At 42.3% G+C, this 21,990-nt stretch overlaps 1 protein-coding gene and 2 non-coding genes across 4 annotated transcripts in view; 2 read left to right on the top strand and 1 right to left on the bottom strand.

Annotated features, from left to right (window-relative positions):
* RCSD1 (RCSD domain containing 1) overlaps nucleotides 1-8,976 on the top strand; it is a 59,822-nt gene extending 50,846 nt beyond the window's left edge. Inside the window, exons 3-5 of one of the 2 annotated variants that reach the window (XM_015413028.1) lie at nucleotides 2,321-2,392; nucleotides 5,345-5,548; nucleotides 7,601-8,976. In XM_015413028.1, the coding sequence (XP_015268514.1) occupies nucleotides 2,321-2,392; nucleotides 5,345-5,548; nucleotides 7,601-8,191 (867 nt within the window). In that variant the 3' untranslated portion in view covers nucleotides 8,192-8,976. The remainder of the gene's footprint in view (nucleotides 1-2,320; nucleotides 2,393-5,344; nucleotides 5,549-7,600) is intronic. The other variant, XM_015413027.1, reaches the window with a different exon arrangement.
* Nucleotides 8,977-18,233: 9,257 nt separating this feature from the next.
* On the top strand, nucleotides 18,234-18,305 carry TRNAP-CGG. The gene has a single exon. It is a non-coding gene; the product is annotated as a tRNA-Pro (tRNA).
* Nucleotides 18,306-19,022: 717 nt separating this feature from the next.
* Nucleotides 19,023-19,094, bottom strand: TRNAP-AGG. Its single transcript has one exon. It is a non-coding gene; the product is annotated as a tRNA-Pro (tRNA).
* Between the last annotated feature and the right edge of the window lie 2,896 nt (nucleotides 19,095-21,990).

Below are 21,990 nucleotides of genomic sequence, written 5' to 3' on the forward strand. Positions count from 1 at the left end.
GGACTTGCGGAGGAAGAACCCTACCCACCAGCGAAATTGCAGCGTAGAAGCAAGCTGGATTCAGGTGATTAATACCCTTTTTAAAGCGGAGGAAGAAATCTGCATAACAAAACAGCATAGCTTCAAAGAGATGGGGGGGACTCGCGGAGAAAGAACCCTACCCACTAGCGAAATTGCAGCGTAGAAGCAAGCCGGATTCAGGCGATTAACACCCTTTTCAAAGCAGAATACATCTGAGTTAAGCAGTTACAACACAGTAAAGATCTCAGAACTTTTATAAACTTTTACCTAAGTATAAACAATGTCTCAGCGTGGGAGTAAAATGGCGTCCAGAGGCAGAGGCTCTACAGGAAATGCCAGCACAGCATCACCAGTCACAGGACTGGAAAATACTAGCGAGTTAGCTACTGCAATTTCTGAAGCCATGCGCCCTCTGCTGGACCAGCTTACGAACCAAAAATTCGACACTTTACAGAAGGAGCTCAAGAAAACTGCAGCCAAATCAGAGAAGTCAGCCAAAAAGGTAAAAAAGGTTGAAATTAAGACCAAAGAAATAGACCAAAGAATGGATAAAGTGGGAAAAGAAACAACTTCTAAAAAGCAACAACTTTTACAGCTACAAATGGAAAGATCCTCTTTTGTCTTCAGATTCCAAGGGGTTCCAGAGAAAAAAGATGAGAACCTAAGAGAAATTATAAGTGAAGCAATGGCCCCCTTAATCAACAACAAACCTGAATTGATACAAGCAGATATTGATATGATTTACAGAATTTATTCAGAGTTTATGGGGGGAAATAATCTCCCAGGGGAAATTTTTGTAAAATTTGCAAAAAGATCAATAAGAGACTTTAAGCACCTACAGCTACAACAGTTAAAATTCAAGAAGAGGAGATAAAAATATTGAAAGATGTCCCATTTGAAATACACAAGAAAAGGAAGCAGTACAGAAATATTACAGCATTCCTCCAAAAGAACAATATCCAATACAGATGGATTTTTCCAGAAGTACTTATATTCAACTTTAAGGAGAAGAAGGAAAAGATTGACTCTCTATTAAAAGCCAAACTTTTTCTTAAACAGCAACAATCTTCAACCAAACAAAGAAATGGAGCAGAGGAAGAAAAGGCAATGGAAAAAACCAGCGAACAACAGAAATTCCGATACTGATAGTTCATCTTCTACAACTACTTCCGTGTCTTTGGGTGAAATCTTTGACTCTGACTCTGATTTAGGAGCTGCGGCCCCTAAAACTTTTAAAGTAAATCTCCCCTGTCAAAAGAAGAAGAAAATCAAAGCTAAGAAGAAATCTAAGTGAAGGTCTGAGATTACCTATGTTGACATTTAACTTACTTATATTCTCAACCAGATGTGATGTAATATCAAAAATGCCTTTATGTTCTTTCTTTTTGAACACTTTTATTAGATATTAAAGAACTGAATGAAATTTTTAGCATATAGACATATACTTAAAGCATCAAAGGTTCTTGTTACTCTCTTTGTAGTTTTAGTTTTGTAGGGTATAGTCTTTGTAGTGTGTAGGAAGAAAAGCAATAAAAAGTATTTTTTAAAAAGAATGTTGTAAAGATTATCAGCTTATTCATTCTTATTTTATTTATTTACTTATTTTTTTTTAAAAAAAAAACATTTATCAACCACCTTTCTCCCTTGCAGTACTCAAGGCAGCTTATGATAAAAATAAAATGATTATGTTATAAAACAATAAGAACAATATGAATAAAACAGCAATTATAAAAAGGTCACAATTCTAAAACTCCAGTTAGGACTGCTAATAAATTAAAACTAAGTCAAATGCAGTCCTAATAAAACTCTCTTCAACTTACCTCCTGAAGAACAACAGTGAGGGGGGGCCAGGTGCATCTCTCTGGGGAGGCTGTTCCGTAATTGTGGGGCTGCCACTGAAAAGGCCCACCAGATGAGCTTCTTTGATTGGTGGGATAGTCAGGAGGGCTTAATTCCCAGGCAGGAACGTGGAATAAGCAAGAATGTATAGGAGAAGACAATCAGTGCTCCCTCTAAGCTGTGGAGTCTTGTGAGCAAAATTCTACTTTGTGAGCTACTGGCATTAAAGTTGTGAGCAAGCAATTTGGCTACTGCATAAATTAGTTTGCTCTGGAGACTTCCTTCCCGAGTTAAGACAAAAATGTGTGAGCCGGAGGCTAAAAAACTGTGAGCTAGCTCACACTAACTCAGCTTAGAGGGAACACTGAAGACAATACCTTCATCAGCTTTCCTTCCTGCCCCCAGCCCTACTGTGTAGTCAGTCATCTGTTTCAGCTGTTTCTTATTTCTCTTTCTACAGAAGCCTTCTCCAAATACTTCTCATCCTACAAAGGTAAAGGTAAAAAGCTCTCCCATGATTGAAAAACTTCAGGTAAGACCTTGCTGCCTTTTTCATATCAGCTGTAACTCTTTTATAAAGAACAAAGTTTCAGAAATGTCATGGTTCATTCTATTGGTTTTGGCTCTTTTCTCTTTATCTTTGTTATTGATCTGTATGTCTCATAATCCTATGGCGGTGACATCTCTCCACAACACTCGAGTTATACTAGAGAGCACAATAGATAAAAGTAAGTGACAGAAGATCATGAATGGCCCCGGTCACACGGGCCGGATATCACGGGGGGGAGGCGTGGCTAAATGCCCCGGAGGAAACTAACGCATGGCTGTCCGAGCACACGTCCTGGTCGAGGTCCCATGGTTCAGGGGAAATGCTGATCAGACGGGTATCCTGCAGCGCGGCACAGAAGCCATGCTGCGCAATCGCACTGGCCATAGCTCTTTGTGTGCATGCGCTGTTGGTCGCTGTTGCACAACCTGTGGAGACTAACAGTGGCGGGCGCCGGATGCCACGTAAGTCCACCGGGAACGCGATCAGATGCCTGCCCTTGGCCCACGGTTTCAGGAAACTAGTACCTCGTAGGTACTAGTTTTTAACTCCGCACCTTCGACAGGGAGCCACGGGTTTGCCACGGGAACACTGCGCTTCCCCGATGTTGGGGTGATTGCGCCCGGAAAATCCACGGGACTCCTGTGCCTCTCCCACGGCAACTTTGCCATGTGACCGGGGCCATAGAAGTTTATATAATTATGCTTGGGATGAAGAAAGAGGACAGAGAGAGCTATTTCCCCCTCTCTCATTATACTAGAACTCAGAGACACTCAGTGAAGTTGATGGGCAATAGATTCAGAAGAACTTCTGTACACAACAGATAATTCAACTGTAGAGTTCACTGTTGGTGGACATCGTGATGGCCACAAGAAAAGATGGCTTTAAGAGGGAGTTAGACAGATTCATGAAGGATAGGTCCATCAATGACTGCTAAAGGGAACCTCCATGTGCATTGAATACCGGTGCTAGGAGGCAGTGTGAAGGGAATGCACTGGCCCTTTGTTGGTCCTCCTGGACACTTCTCTGGCCATTGTGTGAAACAGAATGCTGAACTAGATGGACCACTGGTATGACCCAACAGGGCTCTTCTGTTCTTATGCAGAGGCTTTTTTTCTGGCCCAGCTCATGCTGGTGGCCCTGTGAACTTTCTCCTAGCATTCCCCCACAGAAGCAGCCTCACAGGCTGAGCTTCCTCACATCAGTATCTATTAATGTCACTCGGGGCTTTCTTCTACTCCAGTCACCTTAGCAGCTGCCATATCTGGGAATCTGGCCATGTGAGCAACATCACAGCCAGATTGCCTTCTCCTGTAGCATATTTCGGTGATTGTTTGGAATGACCATGAGAAAGATTTCAGAAGATGGTTAAACACTGAGTGCTCTCAGGACAAGGATGGATGAAGAGATTGAAAGCTGAAATTATGGCTTTGTTCACTACCTCTTCCATTCCAAGCTGCTGGAGATTTTTTCTGTTGGCTGGAAAACCTATAAAGCTTAAATGGACACAAGAATAGTCTTTGGGTTCCCAGCTATTCAGAAAGGGCACTAGTCAAATCTTCTGTGCCCCATATTATTTATTGAGGTGTTACCAGGAGAAAAAATTATCTCTAGGTTAAGAGTCTTGAACCACTAAAAAAAGGACCAGCAATTCAATATCTCAAGGTTGATAACCTTGAACCACATTAAAACATGACCAAATGCATTTCAGCCTCCAAGACCTTCCTCAGTGGTCAAATTATTGTATACATGCACACTATGAAATATAAACATGTGTTAATGCCAAGGCAGGTTAATTATAAGGCCTGAAAATGAATACAAAATATAATAGTTTATTGTTCATATATAAATTATTGAATAATTATATTCTTAGAGAGATATTGAATTGTTGGTCCTGTTTTATTGATTTAAGGCTCTTAACCTAGAGATATTGAATTGTATCATATCATATAGATTCAGGACTTCTTAGTTCAAATATTCGCTACTTCAAGGGCGGAATATGCCTGTTTTCAAAGTAGAGTAAATATATATGTTTTGTTTAATTTATTTCCCATAATTTTCTCTCACCCAACCTTTGTGTACCCAACTTTGGGCTTTTCCCCATTCTGTTTTGGTGTATTACCAAGAGAAACATTAGTTGATAAAGCAAATGCTGGTTATTTTCAGTGAAGGGGCTCCCTCTTGTGGTTGTGGTTAACAAAAGTGATTTCCAAATGGCAGCCAACATGGAAACCCTATCTATCTGTGTTGTTTTAATCCCACACTTTCCCCAGGGGGATTAAAGTATTTTTTATTCTCCATAACAATCCTGTGAAGTAGGTTATGCTAAGTGTCTATGAGAGGCCCAAGGGTACCTAGTGAGCTGAGGAGGGATGTGTGAGCTCTGACCTTTAACTTCATAACGAGATGTGCCTGGCAGAGGACAACGCTGTATGGACGTATATTGTTGCTGCTATATTTATTGTTATTATTGTTGCTTGTTGTTAGTATTTTTAGAACCCCATCTTGAATTTTATAGTTAACTAATTTTGGAGCACCATAAGTAAATTTTAGTGAACTGTAGTTATTGTATTTTATATTATTCTGTACTGTTTTAATGTTTTAACTTGGGCCTTCGTGCCCCTTGTGAGCTGCTCTGAGCCTTCGGGGAGGGCGGGATATAAATTTAAAGATAAATAAATAAAAAATAAAATAAATAAATTTTGAAGGTGCATTTTGCCACAGGGCACCAAGAAACAGTAATGCACCAGTCAGAGTGAGGCATGTGCTAAGTTAAGATAAAGTTCTGTTGGTTCATCGTCTGACTAAACACTTGGGGACAATTCTCACTCACAACAAACAAATGAGACTTTGGAAATAGGTGGGGTGATAATATTAAGCTAAGATTTCAACTCTTTGGAAGAAAACGGAAAATAATGACTTTTTTCCTCTTTGCAGGCCAATCTGGCATTTGCTCCAGCTTTGTTACTGCCAGGAGCTTCTCCCAAAAGTCCTGGCCTAAAAGCAATGGTTTCTCCATTTAACAGCCCACCCACTACTCCCAGCAGTCCACAAATTCAGTCTCATGCAACTGAATCAAAGGAGACACCAGTTAGCTTTGATCAGCCACCAGACGGCACTCATCTTCAGTTTTATAATAAGGTATGTTCAGGTGGGTAGCCATGTTGGTCTGAAGCAACAGACCAAAGTTTAAGTCCAGGGGCACCTTGAGACCAACAAAGTTTAATTCTGGGTATAAGCAAGCTTATAAGTAAGCAATCGTATACCCAGAATTAAACTTTGTTGGTCTCAAAGGTGCCTCTGGACTCATAATAAGGTATGGCACATGATAATTTTACTGATGCCAAGCAATGCTCCCTCTAAGCTGCGGAGGCCTATGAGCAAAAATTCTCCTTTGTGAGCTACTGGCAGTAAAGTTGTGAGCAAGCAATTTGGCTACTGCATAAATTAGTTTGCTCTGGAGCCATCCTTCCTGAGCTAAGACAAAAATGTGCGAGCCAGAGGCTAAAAAACTGAGCTAGCTCACACTAACTCAGCTTAGAGGGAACACTGATGCCAAGCCTAAAACCAGATAACTGTTAGGATGAGCCACATGAGTTGGTTCCACACTAACTTTTTAATTTTTAATGGTTATAAATTGTTCACTTAGTTTTTAGGGAGAATCCAGATTTTGTTGTTGCCAACCTGTCTTATTCTACTGGTTTTGTTTGTTTTTCGGCCTTTATAAAGACATTATCTGGGGTAGTTTTTTAAAACTTAATTATAATTACAGCATCAATTGTCTGGTATATACTATGTATATATGTTATGTAAGTGCTATTAAGGCCTGCTGTCCCTTAAAATTTTGTTCCTTCACTTATTGTTTTCAGCTACTTCTGTTTCTCAGCTTTATTAGTTATTTCCTGTGTACTGGTTGCTTTGCCTTTTCTGAATCAACCCTTAAGAGCCAGTTTCGTGTAGTGGTTAAGTGTGCAGATTCTAATCTGGGATAACTGGGTTTGATTTCCCACTCCTCCACTTGCAGCTGCTGGATGACCTTGGGCAAGCCATAGTTCTGTCAGAGCTGTTCTTGAAAGAGCAGTTTTCTCAGAGCTCTCTCAGCCCCACCTACCTCACAGGGTCTCTGTTGTGGGGAGGGGAAGGGAAAGGCGTTTGTAAGCTGCTCTGAGACTCTGAGTGAAGGGCGGGGTATAAATCCAATCTCTTCGTCTTCTCTTCTTCTTAATTAGTCCTTGTTCCTATGTTGAGATTTAGCTACTATATTTCTCTTTGCAGCCATTTGTGCTAGAATCCCCCCCCAAATTAACTATACTTGTATAATTAGGAAATTATAACATGAAAAATGGAAAAGAATCAACAAGCAAGTGCTTGGGCTGCAAAAAGTAAAACAGCAATTAAAGTCCTTCTCCATGGAGGAACAAGAACTAATTCAGTATTTATTCAACAATACTGTGGCCATTTCTCATTCTTCTGTGTTCCAATCACATCAAGCATCCTCCTGTATTTTACCTGGTATCTCCTTTGCCTCTTCTTCCTACCTTCAAATTGCACTTTGGACTCGAGCCCTGCCTGCAGTTTGGAATATGAACTTGTGTGCCTCTTGGTGGACACTGGATTTTGATTTTGCTAAAATCTGGATTCCAGCCATGAAGTCCAGTCTTGACAAGCCAGCTGAGATCCCTGATACCAAATTATGTGGGAAAGAAAGGACTAAGGTGTAAGGTATAATGAGAGAAAGAGAGAGAGAAAGAGAGAGAGAGAGATTCATAGTTCAACATTCGCACCCAAACATTTAACTCATATTATTTCCTTCCATTAATCTAGAATCAAAAATAGAACATTTGAGTTTCCACAGTGATTCCGGACTCAACAGAATGAGTCAGTATTCTTCAGTCCAAGGTCTGTTTTCAAGGGTCACCCGGTTGTTTATCTAAGCAACATTGTTTCATTTGCCAGAATTTTCACATAACATCAATCACATAAAATAATCTTATTGCTTCTTTTTCTGATAAGGGGCAATTTTATCTGTCTTGTGAAAGAAATGTGGTGGCAAATGAAGATGGATAGAACTAGAGCATGATGTAGAGCTGAACTAGAACATGGCTGAGAAGATGAGCATAGAAGCACCCATTAGATATCTTTGCTGACATTGCAGCATCAATCTAGTTTGTGATTTTCAATCTTCATTTCTAGGTACGAACACGGGGATCCATAAAACGCAGGCCTCCCTCCAGAAGATTTCGAAAGTCACAATCAGAGTGTGATGACCAAGATTTTGGGGTGACTGTTTCACCTCAGGAAAATGGTGCCAAGGAAGAGGAGGATGTTGATGGTATATTCATGGACAAGAGTAAGACTGTGAAATCACTCTCTCCTACTGTAGATGGAATAGACCACAATGTGAAACAAAACAGGAGCACATCTGATGAAAAACCCCTATCATGTCAGAGATCTGGAAGAACTGCAAACGAAGAGAGAGAGATGGGAACAGAAAAAGGGACATTAGTTAAGGACAGCGAAAAAGAGAAGCCTCACCAGAACCTTGCAGAGGAAGACAAGGAGAGAAATCCAGGTAGCAGCACTGCAGAGAATACAGAAGGAAAGTCAAGCAAGAGCACTTTACTGGATAGGGAGGATGATCATGGTTCTGATCAGGGAAATAAAGGGGAAAGGGGGGATAACTTTTGTGAGAGTGAAAATGCACAACAGGAATCAGACAAACAAAACACTGGGACTCCACAGCCTGCAGGAGACATGGAAACTGCGGCAAGCACCAGTGTGTGATAGTAACACAAGAACTGGCTGTACACTGAATGAGAACATTGAGATAAAGGTGGGATTCCCAGCAAAGTGCTTGCTTCTGAATGATCTCACGCTCATCTTAATATGAAAACCCCAAGGATGCCAGTATTATTCTTTTCTTTTTGGCAGTTCTTAGGCTCTTTACTGCAGCAAAGTTGGTCAACTTGGGTGGAAGACAGCCTGGTACAGACAATGCTAAGCTTCTCAAGCTGGTGATTCTCCAAGAAGAATGACAGAGAAAAGTCTTCTCTGTTCAGTTACAGAAAGAAACAGCTGCTGAGGTGTCACATTTCGCTCCACTGTCCAGCTCTAACAGTAACAGCATTTTTCAAGTGGAAAGAACTCTAATGCATATTCATTATGTTTTCTGATTAAAGTGGACTTTTCCAAACCTCTTGTGGACTGCCTGCTGTAACTCCACTGCATGCATATCAGTTACACAGTCACCCACAGAACCACGCAGAACAGTCCTTTTTTGATTTAGTTAGGGACTATGGGATAATTTACGTGTGTGGTAAAGGAAACTTTCCATTTGGTAAGATAAGAATGGGACTTATCCTTCAGTTCTTCTTGCTTTGCTGGGTATGGGGTGGGCTGTGGGTGTCCTTGTACACAAAGCTTAAACTAACCCTGTGTCTCTTTTGGCACTGTTTATCCGACTGTCTGATTGTTATTTATGTATGTAGACTGGAAAATCTAGGAGAACAATCTGAAAGGGAATTGTCCTTATGGCCAATGTAGGGTTTAGATTTGCTTTCTTTAAGAAAACTGAAGCAGCATCCATGTTAAACCTTATGTGCAGAAGAAACCATATCTTGCAAAGTTCAGCCTTTCCACTCAGAAAGCCAATACTGGTAATTGTAGTAGGAAGTAATGGCTGCCATGTCAAATGGCAGCATGGAAGAAGTATCTGCAGTAGAGGGAAAGCATAACATTCACATTCTTATTGACTCTCTCCGTGGGTTGTCAACTGCCTGGAGAAAAATGTCCTGTCTCTTTAACAGAGGCTTAATGGGATGATATTTACCAGGTGACGTCATTTACCTCCAAGCCTTAGAAAGCTTCACCTGCCACATATCAATCCTCTATTAAAGATATAGGACATAATTCTGCAGCTCTACTGGCAACCCTATTCCAGGCAGAAACTTTACACATTGCTGGTTTGGCATTATGGCACTGAACTGGAAGTGCGGAAAAAGGAGGACTATGTTGCATTAGATTGTTCATATTACATAACAGTGTAAGTATTGTTTTATGATGAAGTGAGAAGTCAATCCAGACTGTGTCGAACAGTGTCAGCTAGATATCCTGGGGCATTTCCAACAAGGCAAAAGTGGCAAGGACCCAGCATTCAGACATACTGCTTCTGAATATGGAAGTTCTGTTTATAGCTGTTATGAATAATAGTCATTTGTGTACTTATTTCCTATGAATTTATCTACCCCTTCTCTTTTAAAGTAACCAGTGCTAAGAGCTATCACAACATTCTGCAGCAATGAGTTTCATACATTAAGATGAACTGTATGAAAAAATGACCTCTTTTGTCTGTCCTGATAGAATTGTATTATATGGCCAAAACTGTTTTTAGATGCAGAATAATTTCTCTGTATTTGTTATCTGGATATCATTTATAAAAACCAAATATTCAGTTCATATGGGTGACCCATAATCTGCACTTAATACTTTAGCAATAACGTAACTGATTGAACTGAAAATAATTCTTAAAATACTTGAAATAGAAGCACTGCTGACTGTGCTCATGGCAAAGTCAGAGAGCTGACACATACAGAGATTTTTGTGGGAACCATCTGTTATAACAAGATTCTTACCATGTTTCTCTGGGTAAAAACAAGGATGTTTTATCCTCTGCCTGGGCTGCTGCACAAGCCAGAGAACTGATATAGAGATTCAGACTTGCTCAGGATCTCAGTCCTACTCTTGCTCTCACAGCCTGAATCAAAGGAAAGACATCTGCCAAATGTTTGGAGCTAGTTTGGCTAAAGGGTGTTGGAAGAGATGCCTACTTACTGCGTAATGATCCTTATTTCAGGTTTGTCTGTTTTTTAATCATGATGGACTCTTCATAATGGTCAAGCTTATCCCACAAGACATGGAGGATAATTGGTTTATTCATGGCAGCTAGCATTCATCATGCCCCAGTGATGCCCAGGGGTTGTGTGGTCTAAGACAGTGGTGCCACCAGCTAACCCCAACATGATGTTCTGGTATGCCACACCATTCATCTGCGATTATTTGCCACGTTTTCCTGGTTATTTCACAACTAGCCTTCAGGATGTTCAGTTATCTGCTGTCTGTACTTTTGGGAGTAATACTGTAGAACTTTGCCCCAAAATACAGAGTTTCCAGGATCAATATAGTTCTAATCTAATCTGAGTTCTAATCTCTGTTTTAGAGAAATTCTGCCTTTTTACATACCTTCCTGCAGTTTTCCCTAACAGTTGCTTTGTGCCTTAATGGTGGCATTAAGCATACGCAGGTTCCTAAGAAAATCTGCCCTTTTTGGATGTCTTTTTCAGTATGTGCAGGGGTCATTTCGTAGAAAAAGAGCTAGGGGAACTCATTAGCATAACTCATTAGCATATGCCACACCCCCTGACATCAGGGGCCCGGCGGTGGACCTGCAAGGCCAGCGGAAGTGCGAGGAAGCCCCGCCAAGGCCCTCCCTGGCCCCAGGCAGGCAGGGGTGGGGAGAGGTGGGGAGGAAGCAACTTACCCTCCTTCTTCTCCTGCCTCCTCCTGGCTGAATGAGGGCTGGAAGTGGGGCGGCCAGAAGCAGGGGGCGGGGCTTCATCGTGTGCCCCGCCCCCTGCACCTCACCCGGGGGAACTGCGTTCCCCCGTGATCCCCCCCGAAATGACCTCTGAGTATGTGTAATAGTGAATGAGACCTTTGCAATGCAATCCTAAACAGTGACACCCTTCTAAACCCATTGATTTTTTATGGGTCAAGAAAGATGTAATTCTGTTTAGGATACTACTGTTGGCCACCTAGTAGTGTCAACTCAGACTGGCCATTACCCAAGGACTCGGACAGAGGGTCCCTTCCCCATCTTTTTTTTAACCTAAAATGCTTTAACTAACACACTGGAACTAAAATAACAGATTCCTTCCCATTCTTTCAATTTATTTATAACATTTTTATGCTGCCTTTCTACCCAAATAGGATAAAACATGACATTTCAACCATAAAATAGCATTAAAGTATAAGTGTATATGAAACATTTAAACAATTCAATAAAACATATAAACACACATCACCACCACCACCAGGGAGGAGGACTGATAACAGTAGGAGTATGCCAAACAAAACAGAAATGTCTTCATTTGCTGGCAGAAGACAAAAGCAGAGGAAGACAGAAGAATGTCTCTGGGGAGGGAGTTCCAAAGTTTTGCCACCATGACTGAGAAGGCCCTTTCTTAAGTCGCCACCTGTCTAGCCTCAGGTGGGGAGGCCCCTGAAACAAGCCCTCTGAAGATGACTGTAGTGGATGGGATACGTTCATAAGGAAGTAGGTGGTCCTTAAGGTATGTTGAATCCAAGCCTAACAGGGCTTTCAAAGGTTACTACCAGCACCTTGAATTGGGCCTGGAAGGAAATTGGGAGCCACTGTAGATGGAACAAGACTGGAGTGATATGACCCTGCAACCCACTCCAGTCAACATTCTGACTGCAGTATTCTGCACCAACTATCACTTCCAGATAGTCCGCAAGAGCAGTTCCACATAGAGCTCATTGCAATAATCTAATCTAGATGTTGCCAGGGCCTACACCACAGTGGCAAGATATTTTCCGCCCAGGAAGGGCCACAGCTAGCTAGCTAGTCAGCCAAAGTTGGTTAAAGGCACACCTGGCCACCACTGCCGCCTGTTTATCCAACAGGAAGCCTGGGGTCCAGCAGGGCTCCCAAATGAACCTTCTCCTTTGGAGGGGAGCACAACCACATCCAGAACTGGAGATTACTTCCTGGTTCAACACTTCCACTCACCAGTATTGGGATTATTTTCAGTTTGTTAGTTCTCATCCATCCCAAAACTGCTTCCAGAAACCTGTTCACAATTTCCACAGATTCCCTGGGATCTGCTGAAAGCACAACATAGAGCCGAGTGTCATCTATATATCGGTGGTAATTCAGACCAAATCTCCAGATGGCTTCTCCCAGCCGCTTAGATGTTTGGATTCATTAGATGTTAAAAAGCATGGGAGAAAAGGTCAAACCTTGCAAGATCCTGTAGGCCAGAGGCAAAGTGGCAAAGAGGCATTCCCCACACACCACACTCTGAAACCTACCTTCAAGGTAGGACTGAAACCACCACAAAACAGTGCCTCCCCAAAAGATGGTCCAGAAGGATACCATGACTGATGGTATCAAAAGCTGCCAAGAGGCCCAGGGCGATTAACAGAGTTGTACTTTCCCTGTCCATCTCCTAGTGTGGGTCATCGACCAGGATGACTGCGGCCTTTTCAGTGCCAGAACCAAGCCTAAGAAGTTGAAATGAATCCAAACAATCAGCTTTGTTCAGGAATGGAGAGTGTCAGGCACTATGAGGCTCAAGCTCATAGTGCCCTACAGGCAAAAACCTCTGTAAAAGACATGGAGTCCCTAAAAGGAAAGAGGCAAAAACTTTATCATTCTGCTAAACATATTTTGCTTTTAAATGCCAGTGAGTACTGAGTTTTTCTAATCCAATGGGGGAAAAAATCATGTGGATTTCTCCACATGGGCATAAATCTCATAAGAAAATCAGCATGAATTCTTCTAATTGCTTCAGTTGTTAACTGATGCTTGAAACAACTAGAATACACAGGTTTGATTTTATCTTTTTCTTGTCTAAATACTGTGAAAATTGACCAAATATTGTCCTACTAGAACAGGTACAATAACAGATGTCTGGCACTGCAATTCTCATACTCCACTCATGTACTCCAGCTATTTAATTATTAACTCTTACATTTAAAAGTTATGATTTGTAACTCTGGACACTTCACTTATATTGCCGTCTTTTATAGGTATTTTATACCACCAGCCAAGAATAACAAGGAAAGTATGACTGGAAGAGTACTACAGATTCAATACAAAGATAGATTTGTTCACTAGCAGCTTGTTGGTTTGCAGACAAGTTGCAGCTGACTTACAGTAACCCTATGAAGTTTTCAAGGCAAGAGACATTCAGAGGTGATTTGCCATTGCCTGGTTCTGGACCATGAACCTGGTTTTCCTTGGTAGTCTTCCCTTCCAAATACTGATCAGGGCCAACCCTGCTTAGCTTCTAATATCTCACAAAATCAGGCCAGCCTGGGCTATACAAATCAGGGCACACCACCTTAGACACCAACAAGATTTTCAGGGTACACGCTTTCTAAAGAAAGGAGTTTTGACTCTCACAAGCTTATACCCCCCAAAATCGTCTTGGTCTCGAAGGTGCTACTGGACTCAAGTCTTAGCTGTTCAACTGCAGATCAACACAGCTACCCTCTCCTGAAAGTATCTCCTGAAACATTTGTTTTCTTTAAAAAGCACAATATGCACAAAGAGAAATACAGTGACTATAAGCCAGAAAAAACACATCTAATTCCATTCACCCAGCTGACTTTTTCCCTATTTTACAGCTGCTTCACATGACAAACCATCTTTAAAACTCAGGGGAGTTTCCAAAGCATTAATGAAGCATGAAGGAGAGGGGGGGGGGTGCTAGTGTTCAAACATAAGGTTCCCAGAACCCAACATTTATAGCATATATAATGCAATCCCAGAAATGCACCTGCTAGAAACCTATCTAATATTAACTTTAAAAGCTCAAGTAGGGATAAACGCATTGCAAGAAGGACCCATTCTGGTAAGTGGAACAGAGTAATTTGTCATGTTCTCACATTATTTTCACAAGCAGGATCTTCCCTAGTGGGAAACACTGAGGAGTGTATTTTCTCTAAAAAGTGTCTGAATTATAGAGAAGGACTCCTGAACACAGAAATCAGTTTGAGGATGCAGCCTCAGTACCTCAGAACTCAGATGAGGATAGCTACAGCAAGAAGTCTGTCAAGACATGCCACAATTGACAATGTTCTGTTATTATTGTGAAGGACTACGATATAGTCTGTGCATTTCTAATGAACTACATTTAAACATATAAGATTTTGGCTGAAGAAATACACAGCCTATCAAAAAGTTTTGAAGGGGGGGAAAAAGAGATGTGCCAGAATCAAAAGCGTACATGATTGCACTAGCTTGGCACAATTCCCATTACCTTTAATGAGCTCTGTTTAAAATGAAATTAGTCAGCTTAAAGAAAGGAGATGGATAAAGGCACTTGCTGGTAAATAAAGTCTAGCCTTCTGGAGAGATGTGACATTTTATGAGTTTGCAAAATATACCGTAGTAATGCTTGTTCCAGTATCAGGATTTCATTAGCAAAATGACACAAGCATTGTTGGAAAAGAAATGTCCAGTGAGGTACATCAGGGTGGATAAACAGCTGAGTAAACAACATCTTGTACATTGTAGCCCAAGAGTTTGAGTTTGATGGAGTTTAAAATGGGAAGCCTCTCCCATGTGGATGCTGCCAAAAAGCACTATACCCAGTTACAGTTTTCATGCAGCTAGTGTTGCATTTAAAGGGCTCTTAATCCATGTACAGTATCTACATATTATTGGTTAAATATTGGTGAAGTAGCAGAGTACCCAAAGACTTTAGTGGAGCAGAGCTCATCCTATCAGTGTGTGTGTTAGCAAGAAACAAAGGTACACAGGGCCTGTTTATCTTTTCAAACTAACAATAGGAGTTTATTATATAGGAACTCCATTTCTAGATAGGAAAGTGAAGATAGGTTCTCTAATCTAGTCTAACTAGCTAGATGGATGGAGATACAGGAAATACATCCTGCTCTCATATTGCCAAGATGGAGAATTATAGCATTGTGTATGGAGAGAGTATGTTAGAGCAGAAGGAGGGAAACTTTCCCTAGGAGCAGTAATCTACAGTTCAAAGGGATAGTATCAGAGAGTAGTAAAAACAAGGCTGGTCAGTGTCCTGATTGTCTAGCTCTCTGACTCTCTTGCAGTCTTCCTCTGTAGTCTGAGGCAAAGAGACAGTGCAAAATCCTTCACTTCCAACACATACCACTTATGCAGAGCTAGAGTAGATACCGAATAGTCATCTGAAGTAACCCTGACTATATGTGGCCTTACTATGGGTGAGTGTTTTTTTGGAGTTTCCACGTGGCCACAGATCTAGCTGAGAACTATTAAAGGGAACACCCCCCCCAAAAAAAAAATAAGAGAGGTACAAGCAGGGGGTTTCAAGAAGAGACAAAAGTTGCTTATACACATACACTTCACCAGAAGATAGATTCAGGTGGGGTGAAGCAGCAGAACAAAGTTTAAGTCCAGTGGCACCAACTTTGTTGGTCTTAAAGGTGCCACTGGACTCCAACTTTCTTCATACTCTTCACCTGTGAGGGAACAGATGTTTAAATACACGTGCACCTGATGTGGGACAACTATGATTAGTTTGTACTACCAAAACCTGCTCTGTGTGAGGTAGTTTATGAAAACAACTCAGAAATTACCAATAGTCAAAATGTGGCTGCTTGCCTCTTAACTAGAACACACCAATATGATCAATATGATCATATTACATAAATTTTAAATGTTAAAGCCATTGCACTGATGATCTGTATTAGTGATACTCAGTGGTATGGGAGTCACTTGACTCTTGACATGTTACCTGTGACTCTTCTGGGCACTGTTCCCTAATATGGCACCTGCCCCACATTTCAGGAAAGTGGGCAAGGCCCTTCTGATTGAGAAGTGCTTCCCACCTTGCAACAGCTATCACCAGAAGAACACATAAACCGTGAGTTTCCATGAGGTGCAGATCTCATGCCAGTGATGGAAGTAAATGTGGCTCTATTGCTTGATGGCAATTGTGAACATAGCAGAGTGAGTATCACTGATCTGTATGCTTTTGGATTCGATTCCGAGTGCTAATTCTTACCTATAAGCCCGTCATGTTTTTCACAGAATCTGCTGTCTGTGACTTTGATTAGCCCGTCATAGCCCATTTTCAAGTCCCCCCCCCCCATTGTGACAACCACTCTCTGGAACTGCCTGCCTAAAGAGATGCTCAAGCTTCCTTCTCCTTGAGCCTTCAGAAAGGCTGCTGGGCATTTTCTTTAAAAGGGGCACTTGCCAGTGAATTAAATTGGATTTTTGTGAAGTATTTTTGCTGTCACTTGTGAGGTAGTGCTGTTGGTAATTGTTAATATTCTGTTAACAATATTTTTAAGATGTCTTGTTACTGCTGCTGATATGGTGCCTAGAAAAAATATTATATCTTTAGTCTCATTATTTTTACTGACTGCTTTTGCCACAAGGCCAGTGTTCTCTAAGCTTCCATTCTTCAAGTATATTTAGTGAATCCTTGGGGCCCTCACACCCCTAATATGAATCCTAAATTAGTGTTAGACAACCTCCAGAGTCATTTGCTTTGAACGCATTGAAGAGGAGCCTATTCTGAAATTATAGTGGGAAATAAATGCATTTCACCCTGTGCTTGCAGGACAGAGCTGCAGTGAAAGAAGGGTTCTGTTATTTTAAAACAGGGGCCTCCAATGTGGCACCTTTAGGCATCAGTGTACCCTTGTGGGCTTTGCCCATCACTGCTCAGCTGGGCAGTAGGGGACAATTCTAGGGGAAATGTTGGGGTTGATCAGTGAATGCATCACCTATACAGGATAACATCACTTTGAAGTTGTGCCACAAGTGATGGCACTGTGTTACCAGCAACCCTACTTGGCGCCAGCTGAGCTTTTCAGAAAGTGGGTGAGGCCACTGAAAGGCAGAGCTATGGGTTACTGGCTGCCCTCATTCAAATGGAAACGTTTTCCTAGATGATCAGGTAGGCAGGTGAGTTTTCCTTAGTCAGTGTGTGGTTCCGTTTCTCCTTTGGGCTTGCCTTCCTCCCTGGAGGTGTGAGGAAGGAAATATTCCATTTGGCTGTGCCTCCTGTGGCAGTTGCTTTGGGTGAGCACTAGCTACGACCACCCAAAAATTCCACAGGTGCCTGCAGGCTCAAAAAGGCTGAGTACCCCTATTTTCAAATGTATCAGCCACCTTTTTTAATATACGCAAAGCATCTGCACAATTATGAAAAACAACCACAAAAACATACTCCATAGAGTATAGAAGCATAGAAGCAATTGTATTGCATTTGGGATTGAAGCTGAGGGTAAAACTCCTGTCCTGCGCTTATTGCATGGAATATTTATTTTTTAAAAAATGACAACACTTTTGTGCCTTCAAAAGCTGTTTAAACAATTAAGAAATTGTCACACAGATTCTCCTTCCCACAAAAGGGCACTGTCTACCAATTTCCGTCTGCGATGTAGCGCTTAAAGGCACAAGAGCCGGAGACAGGGCTGGGAGTTGGCAACCTTATTTACCACAAAGCGCCACCATCCGCGACTTCTTCCTGGTTGCTCCGTTCAGCAATGAAAGGGTAAACAGCCGGGCCCTGCTAAGATTTCCTCGGTTGGAAGAACTAGTAGACGGAGACGGTGCGCCTCCGCAGTAGGACACAGATGCCTGAAAGGATTGTGTGAAAAGGCCTTGTTGGGTTCCAAGCCCCAGTAACAGAAATCAACGGTGTTCTTTGTTTTGGTTTTGAATCCCGCTGCCGGCCATCGCGCTTTCATAAGCCCAGCGAGGATTGCTTAAGGAATAGGGGAGTTCTTCCGGCTCTCTCTCTCCTCACAGTATGATACAGCTGTGGTGAGTACGCGCAGATTCGTCCACCCTCATCTCCCCCTCCGGATGAGAGACTCGGATAGGCCGTGCAACCAGATGATCTAAGCAAGTAATGGTGTGGACGGAACCATCTGTGAAAATGGCAGGGGCGCCTGCATGTGTAGCCATGAAGTCATGCAAACCGCAAGAGGAAATATTTGCGTAGTGCAGTGGGGGCGGGATAAAAGTAAAGAGCAGGCTGAGAAGCAAGGCTTTGAGAGCGGCTCGTTGGTCTAGGGGTATGATTCTCGCTTCGGGTGCGAGAGGTCCCGGGTTCAAATCCCGGACGAGCCCATGGTTGGGGAGGGCTTTAAAAGCTCTCTCTTATTTTGGGGAGCCTCAGCAGTTCATTAATTTTACAGTTGTTTCATCACAGCATTAGCGAGGGTTAGTTGAGGACAGAGACTCTTGATGGCGAGGAGAGGGGAGACGTGCTGGAGGCTTCACTAAGAAAATCAATGTAACCCCGCTACCCCCAGAAGAAAAAATTAAGGTGGGATGCCAAGGGCTGGAAGAAGGAGCCTTTAAACATTATCCGGGAGCCGAACTGAGATCCATAAAATGCAAGAAAAGAAATATCAGATCACAAGGCAGTGCGTATAATTTAAAGGAGGCTCAAAACACAAAACAGTATTTTATTTTTGGGTTTGTTTTCACCGAAAGTCAAGCAGGACAATTGCATTCATTTTACTTTCTCATCAGGAGCCTTCAGTTGCACGCCCCCCTCCCATCACTAAATGAATGAATTATTGGAGTTATTTTATATGCGAAACAAGAAAAGTAGCTTTATTTTTCGCGCGATCCCCGATAAGGTTATGCAGCGGGTAATGCAAACAGCAAAAAGATCGTATTTGCACGCAATCTTATCGTACCCTAGTAAGCTGCATAACAGTTATAGCGGTAAACATGTTGAAAATATGGGGGGGAGCCTTAAAAACAAATATACATAAAAATACATAATTATTGTGCCCTTGTGAGAAGGGGTAAAATAAGGAGAAGAGGAAAAGTAAAGGGCTCGTCCGGGATTTGAACCCGGGACCTCTCGCACCCTAAGCGAGAATCATACCCCTAGACCAACGAGCCAGGCTGATGAATGATTTTCAGTATTCTTGCAAAAGCTAAGAGTAGTGGCTTGTTCTTTTCAGGAATTCTTTTATGGTTCTGTGGATTTCGAAGTAGTGATGGCTTTTACTTGTTAAATAACTTGACTTTGTTAAAGAAAGGAGCCCATTGAGGAAATACGCACACATAAATAAAAAATAAAGAAATTAAATAGTTGTTCCTGTGATTTGGTTATGGTGGGATTTTATTTGCATAAAGGGGAGTTTATATGTACGCACACAGACTAATCTGTTATACAATTAGCAAATCATTGTTGGGGTTTTGCTATGGCCTTTCGCTCATGCAGCGTAGGGCATGGTTTTAAGGGCAGCCATTAGTTCTACATCCCGTTAGAATGTGGGTGCCGAAATGCAGAAACCACGAAAAAACATTCAGAATGCATCGAAGCCCCACAATCTATGGATGGATTGTTTGCATGTGTGTACACAATGTGTATGCGGCGGGGAGGATATTACACAGTGTGTTGTACTTCTTATTATGAATTTACTGTGCCCCAATCTCTTCTACCTAAATATGCTTTCCACTTCTTTATCCTCCCCGGCATTCGCTCCACTGGTGTGTTCATAGAATCAAAGAAGACGGTGCATTAAGGGGCACATCACGGCCACACTATTCCCACAAAATGTCACACAGTAAAAATGCGGGGAGGGGGCGAAAAAATATAGTAGTGCTGTAATTAAGACCAAGCGAACCGTCACATTTTGTTTGTTCCTTCCGAACAAGGTATTATATTACTATTGCTTTTTTATCCCCCCCCCCGCACTCATTGACCAGCATGCTCTCAACCGAAAAGTGTGCCTATGGAATTTAGAATATCCAAAGTTCTTTAGCTGAGGTATAACACCTTTGCCGGATCTCATCTAGCGTATTCCTGAATGGTCCTAAGTAGTAGAGAACGGTTTCAGGATTAGGGAAGTTTGGCGTTCACACGACATCTTGGGTGAAGAAGCAGGAAATGCAAAAAGGTGTTCCCACGTAAAAATAAAATACACGATTAGCAGTTAGCTTTCCTTTTATGGTATCCTAAAAGCTGGGACAATCGCAGCATTGCTTAACATTGTAAGGCGGTATGGAGATGTTGTCTAAGAGGTAAGCAAGCCAAGTAGTCCACAACGAAAGCTCAGACCAAACATATTGGATGCTACGGAAACCTAACCCAATGCATACTTAAAGTCCCCCTGTGGCTGCAATCCTAGGCACGTTTGGGGGGGGGGGGCGACGACTCACAGATTGATTTTCGAGTCAACAATCATGCACAGGATCAGGCTCTGCTTTCAAGAGGACTCACTCCCAAGCGAGCACGCCTAGGATTGCAGCCATGTTATGATCCTCCAGAGCCGTTATGATCCTCCAGAGCCACGGGAGAAAATATTATTTGTAGCCCATGCAGAGCTCAGTGTCCAGAAAGAGGGCCAGGCGAACCTTCTTCAGTGACAAGAAGTCCACAGAGAGAATGGCAAATCTCACCCTTTCAAGCGGCTGCGAAAACCCAAGCGCAAATGACAGAGGGGGGGAGGAGCTTAGTGGAGGATTTTCTTCAGTCCCACAGAAATTGGCCTGAGGGGCACACCTCCACGACCGGCAAGGGGTATGAACTGCACGGGGAAAGGGGGCAGAGGCAGAAAAGCGACAGCGGCTTTAAGGTAGAGGTTCCGAAACAGACAAGTCGGCCACAACCTCACGCTGCCGATGGTGGCGGCGCTTAGCCGCCTGGGAAAAGGAAGCGAGGGCGCGGCGAAAAGCTCCCCGACCGTGTTCAGGTTAGCCCCGCCCCTTTTACATGGCAGAGAACGAGATGTCTGCCCGGCGGAGGGGCTGACCTGGCGGTGGAAAGCTGGGGAGAGAGCGAAGAAGGAAAGGTTTTACATGCGTGCACGTTTCTACAGGATGTAGGTTCATTCTTGCAAGACAGTTTTTATGCCTTTTAGTTGCATGTACGGGCCTTTTTATACAGCCTTTTAATGTATATTATCTAAACAGTGTGCCAAAAGTACACATAAGTTTTAACATTTGATAAAAAGGAGCCTTGTGGCACCTTAAAATCTAACATTTATTCTACAAAGTTTTGAGTCCACTGGCACCTTTAAGACCAACAAGGTTTAATTCTGGGTATCAGCTTCTGTGTGCATGCACACTTCATCAAATGCATGTATTGTGGCATTATCATGAAGCATGCCACAATCAAACCAGAGCTAGATTTGAGTCCAGTAGCACCTTAGAGACCAACAAGATTTCTTCTGCTCAAGTGGTTAAGACGCTGAACTGCAGGCTGTGGAAGGTCAGTAGTTCGGCAGTTCGAGACCCGAGTTACCTTTACCTTTTACTGCAAACCAGCTCTGCTGTCCTCCTGAAACAATCAAACCAGTAATTGATGGGGAGGAGGGTGTTAAAAACTGTAAAAGTAAAATCACCTTTTAAAGAAAGCTGAAACGTATATTGTCCTTGTGGAATCAATAAAGTTGAAATGAAAGCACTTCTTTGGCTGCCCTGTCACACACACATGCACAAAAAGTTTTGAAAAGTACTGATTTTAAATGTTGTTTTTCCCCTCAGGATGCCCATTGCTAAAACTCCCAGATTCTGGTGCTGGCGCTAGTGCTGGATGAAACACAAACAGGGTTTCCTCCTTGCTCCTGAGGAGGTGGGTTAAGTGCATCCTGGCAAAATAAGGAAAGGCTGGTAGTGGAGGTAGGCTGGCTATCAAGGAACGCAGTGGCTGCTAATTAAAATCCTGTGTCACCCATTGTAACACTCAAAGAGTCTGTTGGGTATTCAGGGGTTCCAGACCTTGATATCTGTACTCGTCCTTTATTAATTAACTAGGAGTAAGGCCCATTGTGGGAAGAAATTCAACGAA

This window comes from Gekko japonicus, unplaced genomic scaffold, assembly GCF_001447785.1.
Source record: "Gekko japonicus isolate JY-2015 unplaced genomic scaffold, Gekko_japonicus_V1.1 scaffold2497, whole genome shotgun sequence".
In the NCBI taxonomy this organism is placed as follows: Eukaryota; Metazoa; Chordata; class Lepidosauria; order Squamata; family Gekkonidae; genus Gekko; species Gekko japonicus.